Source organism: Oncorhynchus nerka, linkage group LG2, assembly GCF_034236695.1.
Source record: "Oncorhynchus nerka isolate Pitt River linkage group LG2, Oner_Uvic_2.0, whole genome shotgun sequence".
NCBI lineage: Eukaryota > Metazoa > Chordata > Actinopteri > Salmoniformes > Salmonidae > Oncorhynchus > Oncorhynchus nerka.
In genome coordinates, this window is record NC_088397.1 from 15,918,422 (window position 1) to 15,925,117 (window position 6,696).

Consider the following 6,696-nt stretch of genomic DNA (forward strand, 5'->3'; position numbering starts at 1 on the left):
TACTTGGCAGCTGCATGTTATTAAAAGAAAGTGCATCAATGGTCGCCCACAACAGAACTGGTCAAATGTTTGCAAAGTCTGTGTCTTTTTACTATAAAGTAGCTAGCTAACTATCCCCCAGCCAAAAATGTCAGGTATGTCAGACTTCAACCACTTCACAAATGGCTACGTAAGTCCTATTTCACAACAGTACAAGTGTCGGCCTACTGTATTTAAGCAGTTATTATTTTGGGGTATTTCAACACAGCGCAATTCAAGATCCCATTCGCCAATAAAAATGCACGCGCCTGTTTCGACATTGACCAATCAGGTTGATGGGTAATGAACCACGACCGCGCGCTAAATTCTTGCGGCAGTATTTTGTCATACATTCGCGGGAGAACAGCTTTGCCAGCAACTATTTAAATTTATGGCATTTATTTGAGGTACTTGGCAGGCGGTAGCTGCGTGTTATTAGTACAACCTTTACAGTTTGTTGGCTGCACACTACTAGACAGTTTCCTAGCTAGCTAGACAGCTAACGTTAACAACATAACTGGCAAACATTTTGCAAGAGGTCTGTCGTTTTGATCCAAAGTATCTAATATGGCAACCATATGTCACTCAAGACGTGCCCTGATGGAAATCCCAGCTCCACAGCCGAAAATTGCAGGTACGTCTGACTTCAACAACTTCATAAAGTAGGTAACGTTCGCTGTCTAGCCAGCTACATTTCCCTCCACTGCAGCATCACAACAGCTGTCCTTGGTAAAGTAAGCGCGCGCCAGGAACAAATGTGGCTAAATAGCGGCTACCTTATTTTCTAAATATGTTGAATCATAACAATGAAGTCAGCCAGTAAGATCCAATAAAACACCGAGTCTGAACAATCAAATTGTGTCAATTTGCTAATAATGGAAATAAGTCATTTTTAACTTGTGTGGGCAACTAGCTAGTTAGCCAGCTTTGAGTTAGCAATTGCATTGACACATGGTACCTATTGTTAGCCTTTGCTAACAACTTTACCTAGTTATAACTAGCTGATATTGGACATTTAGCTAAGTAATAAAGATTGTGGGTGAGCTGTTTGTAGCTTAATTCATCAAGACATGACCATTATTTTTGTTTTATGCAAGTACCAAAACATTGCATCTGCCTTCCTTTCTAGTACAGCTAGAATAATATTGTAACTGGGTTAACTTTGATCCTGTAACGTTAGTAGACACATGCACTCTAAAGTTATGCCGAATGTTGTTTTTTTTGCAGCTCGAATGAGAAGGTCCTACCTGGAGGTTCTAAGTTCACGCATAGCTCCATTCTCAACCACTTCTAGAGGCAGAAACCTGACCAGCAATTCAAAACGTGGGCATTCATGTTAGTAAACAAATGAAATGGATCATGTCATTCAGTTCCTAGTCTTATATTAGTTGGCCTGTGACCAATACGGTGGTGTATGTTTTGCAGTGGACCCAGCCATATACAGAACAGGAAGTAGTCGGAGTGAGGCCCAAAGTGAAAGAATGGAAGATGACCAGACGCCCATGTCCAACCAGCAGCTTGTGCAGCTCATAAGATCTTTCATCCTAGTAGAACAGGGGCAGAGGCAGGAGCCCAGAGCCCTCACTACAGACCTGAAGCCGTTACAGGAGGACTTGCACCTGAAGAAGACCAATGTCTACAGATCTATACCCTACTCACGCCTGGGGTCCAACAGAGACGCACACTGTTACAGAAAGGCATATCCACACCTGGTGGTGTTTAAAGTGAGTATCAACATTTTTGTTTTATGCTCTTTAAGTTGCCCTTATGTGACTAACTCGGGTAATTGACCTGAAGTTGAATCTCCTTGCAGTAAATAATATACGTCTTTTAAGATTTACACTAACTTTATTCACGCTGATTGTGTGTGACTTAAGATGGACTTCTAAGATTGTTTAATAGCTAGACATTCTGGGTTGTCATGGTGATTGGTACTACGCTGCATCACCTGCTGTGTGTTTTAACGAACCTTGTCTTTTTCCTCTCAGGTTTCCTGCCAGGAGTGGGGTCAGCTGCTGCTGCAGAACGAGGAGTGGGAGTCTGCTCTGGAGCACGCCCTAGTGGCGTGGAGGTACACCAGTGAGCTGCCACAGTGGGACACCAGCAGCCACAACTTGGTGAGGGAACAGTGTTACAGCATGCTGGCAGCCCACTGCATCACAGCTCTACAGCACTACTGCCCAGACCCCAGCAAAGCCATAGAGCTGCACAGGAGGTAAGAGTCCTCCTTTCTTTGGAACCTTTTCACAGGTCATGCTTGAATTGTTAACACTGTATTGAGTTTAAACTGGTGTTTCTGTTGCCTGAGAATTGGCAACGTGTGGATGGTAAAAATGCATAAAACCAGAAATAAACATTGAAAAGTAAATATGCTCTATAAAGTCACTTTTGCTATGCATGGAGGTTGGTTCTGGTTGTTTTTTAATCGTATATCTCTAGTCTGTCAACTCCGCCTGTTAGTCTTGACCTCCTGCTATAGCAAACTTGCAACACTGTTACTGGTACTGGCTCACAAATTGAGTGACAGACGAGGCTCAAGGCTCCACAGTGTGACCATTTTACTCGCATATGTCCCTACATATTCTGCTGTGGCCTGGAATTCTAATTTAGGAGCACCAGTGCGCCTAGAAACATTATGGATTCTAGCTTTATTACCTCGTGTAAATAAGTTGTGTAAAAACACAGACCGGGCAAATGGATTATGGTCATTGTAGTTAATTACCACGTTTTCTGCGCTGAACTATGTAAAACATTGGCCTGTTGGAAATTACAACCTCCTACTACATCGTCCAGCCTGTGCTTGATCTGATTTTTCTCTAGAGAAACTGCACATTGGCATCACAGTCTGGCAAATTGAAATATGTTTGGACATTTGACCGGCACAACTTTTTCCTAATGGAAACACCGGGAGTAAAATACACCTACAGTGGCAAGAAAACCTATGTGAACCCTTCGGAAATACCTGGATTTCTGCATCAATTGGTCATACAATTTGATCTTCATCTCAGTCACAACAATAGACAAACACTCTGCTTAAACTAATCACACACAAACAATTGTTTTCATGTCTGTGTTGAACACTGTGTAAACATTCACAGTGCAGGGTGGGAAAAGTATGTGAACCCTTGAATTTATTAACTGGTTGACCCTTTGGCAGCAATAACCTCAACCAAAAGTTTTCTGTAGTTGAGGATCAGACCTGCACAACGATCAGGAGGAATTTTAGACCATTCCTCTTTACAAAACTGTTTCAGTTCAGCAATATTCTTGGGATGTCTGGTGTGAACCGCTCTCTTGAGGTCATGCCACAGCATCTCAATCGGGTTGAGGTCAGGACTCTTGAGATGAGGCCACTCCAGAAGGTGTATTTTCTTCTGTTGAAGCCATTCTGTTGTTGATTTACTTCTGTGTTTTGGGTCATTGTCCTGTTGCATCACCTAACGTCTGAGCTTCAATTGGCAGACAGCCTAACATTCTCCTGCAAAATGTCTTGATAAACTTGGGAATTAATTTTTCCGTCGATAATAGCAAGCTGTCCAGTCCGAGGCAGCTAGGCAGCCCAAAACTATGACGCTCCCTTCACCATACTTTAGTTGGGATGAGGTTTTGATGTTGGTGTGCTTTTCCTTTTTTTTCTCCACACAGTGTTGTGTGTTCCTTCCGAACAACTCAACTTTAATTTCATCTGTCCACAGAACATCCAGGTACACTTTTGCAAACTTCAGACGTGCAGCAATGGTTTTTTTTGGACAGCGGTGGCTACTTCCGTGGTGTCCTCCTGTGAACACCATTCTTGTTTTACGTATTGTAGACTCATCAACAGATGAGATATTAGCAGAGGTTTCTGTAAGTCTAGCTGATTCTTCTTAACCTCACTGAGCATTCTGCGCTGCGCTCTTGCAGTCATAATTGCAGGACGGCCACTCCAAGTGAGAGTAGCAACAGTGCTGTACTTCAGTTATAGACCATTTGTGTTCCCGTGGACTGATGAACATCAAGGCTTTTAGAGATACTTTTGTAACCCTTTCCAGCTTTTTGCAAGTCAACAATTCTTAATCTTAGGTCTTCTGATATCTCTTTTGTTTGAGGCATGGTTCACATCAGGCAATGCTTCTTGTGAATAGCAAACTCAAATTGTGTGTGTATTTTATAGGGCAAGGCAGCTCTAACCAACATCTCCAATCGTCTCATTGATCGGACTCCAGGTTAAAGAACTCTTGACAACAATTTGCTTTTGGAGAAGTCATTATCCTAGAGGTTATCATACTTTTTCTAACCTACACTGTGAATGTTTAAATGATGTATTCAATATAGACAAATACAATGTGCGTATTAGTTTAAGCACACTGTCTATTGTTGCGACTTAGATGAAGATCAGATCAAATTTGATGACCAATTTTATGCAGAAATCCAGGTAATTCCAAAGGATTCATATACTTTTTCTTGCCAACTGAAGAGAAATCTGTGGGAATACTGCTCCTTTCAACTCTTCTTTTCTATAACTCTTTCCTTCAGGTTTAAAATGGCACAGCTGCACAGTCAGTTGATCTCTCCTTGTATTCAGGAGCTGGAGAGAAGCCTCGGTGAAGCACAGGTTTGTTCCATGAACACCCACTGAAATGGCCAACACTAAGATCAGCTGACAACAATCAGCACGGCTTCCAAGTCTATGGGGTTGCACTATTGAACAGCGTATATCAGTGGTTGCCATTCAATTATGTTTGGTATCCTTGCCTTGTGTTGCGCTATTCCCCTTGCCTACAGTATTCCCTTAGAGTAAATACAAGAGAGCTTTGAATTTTGGTATGCTGTTTTTTAAATATGAATTTAAGATTTTTATATTTGTTGTTTTGTAAAATGTGTTTATTGCCATTGAACTATTGAATGTTATCACAAGGAAATTATGAAATGGCCTTTAACATGTGAAATGCTGTCATAGGGAAATTATGAACTGTCCTTTTCACCAATATATTTTATGTGGGGGATGTTTTTGTGGATGTGTTGAAAGATGCCACGATACATGAAACAGCTGCCTTATTTCAACTTGGCTGAATGCTACCTGTTTTGTAAATATTTGTCTAAAGTAACTGTTTTGCACTGTTTTCTTCATCCTGGAAACTTGACATTTTGATAAAATCGAATCTAATTTAATAAAATTCTACTTAGTTTTTCGACATTGTTGTGACTTTCTGGTTTTGTCTCCTCTAAAACACATGACACTGATTTACTGTTTTGAGACTTTGGAGACCTGCTTTGTTACTGAATTAATTAGCTGGTTTTCCCCTTGTATTTTGCCTAATTCAGAGGACAGAGGTTCAGTGCAAGCATGTGAGGAGAATGGCATTTTCTTCTTGTTTTGACTGTGACATCTCATCAACATTAGCGATACTTCCTCGCAATAGAAGTGGGACAGCGACACATCAGTTCTATTCATGATTCCTCAGTCTGCACGTCACTGGGGACATTATGTTCTAATTACATATTTCCATCAGAATGTTCCTCAATGTTTTCTGCTGAGCACTGCGGTAGTTGGTTGCCCTTTGCTCAGTGACGGTGTCTGATTTTCCTTTTCCCTGTGCCACCACTGTGTGGAGCCCATGTTACATGATTTATCCTGAGCACCAACAACTGTTTAAACCCAGCACAGTACACTGGCATTCAGAAATACCCAATGGTTAATGCTGAACGAATGAGGAGAATGAAATCTAGCCTTGCCCGCTAATTCGTTTACACTCACATGAAAAGCTTCATCACCAGATGTGTGGCAGTACATCCAGTTCTAGCAGTAACATTGCTTTTTGGAAGTGCAATCTGAAGGAAGATGATTCAATCCCGCAGCAGATGAAGCCTTGTGTTCACACTCAAACACTGTGATTAGTGTACGTCGCAGGACACAGGAGGGTGTTGCCATCTCTGCAGTGTGTTATCAGTGTCCTTGGCAACTGCTTAATTATCAGAACGCTCTCGTTTCCTCAGCGTCCATAATGGTGTCTGAAAATGTTCCTAGCTGTCCTAAATCCTTGTTTCCTCCAAGCTCTGGGGAGGAGCAGGAGTGCCGCCTCATTTGCTTTGAGAAGTATATTGAGGTAAGGACGGAGGAAGCAAGGATTTGATGGCTTGTGTTTTCAGACAACCCAAGTACTCTGCAGCATTGCTGCTATTTCACTTCTATGTATTCCTTCACAATTGAATTCCATTACAACCATCTCATAGCATATCTCTGTGGTAGTCTAGAGAGGAGCATTTTTTTGTTTATGAACCATGTACAGTCCTGTACCAACCTTCCTTTTTGAGAACCATGGCTGACTGTTGCATTTGGATGAATTGTGAGGGCTGTTGCTGTCTGAGTATCCAGCCCTCAGGACCACCTGTGGAGAGAGAACAGGAGACGATCTGACAGCCGTGTTTCTGACTGGAAAGCAAAATGAAAGAATAACCTTGTTAATCTCCAACTTGTAAATAATAACTTCTCGCATCTTTAATTCCTTATATATTCATGAGCACCTGGCTTATTTGACCTGGGGAGCAAACAGAATTAGACTGCATGTTAAGCAGAACTATTTTGGAATGTTTTGGAGCTTGACCGTTGGGTTTAGAGCTCAGACCATTGCCTTCATGATATTTTGTTACGTTGTCTTATGTGGGTAAAAAAACAAGTTATTTTCATTAAACAGTTAA

General features: G+C 41.5%; 1 protein-coding gene across 2 annotated transcripts; it reads left to right on the top strand.

Annotated features, from left to right (window-relative positions):
* The first annotated feature begins 303 nt into the window (after nucleotides 1-303).
* On the top strand, nucleotides 304-5,192 carry LOC115121640 (uncharacterized). 2 transcript variants are annotated; one of them, XM_029650752.2, is made up of 5 exons: nucleotides 304-652; nucleotides 1,246-1,353; nucleotides 1,444-1,742; nucleotides 2,007-2,233; nucleotides 4,534-5,192. In XM_029650752.2, exons 1-5 carry the CDS (start codon nucleotides 586-588, stop codon nucleotides 4,634-4,636), a joined length of 804 nt encoding a protein of 267 aa, XP_029506612.2. In that variant the 5' UTR covers nucleotides 304-585; the 3' UTR covers nucleotides 4,637-5,192. The 2 variants fall into 2 exon arrangements, with proteins under 2 accessions (XP_029506612.2, XP_029506613.2); XM_029650753.2 differs by having other exon boundaries at nucleotides 1,246-1,341.
* The last annotated feature ends 1,504 nt before the right edge of the window (nucleotides 5,193-6,696 follow it).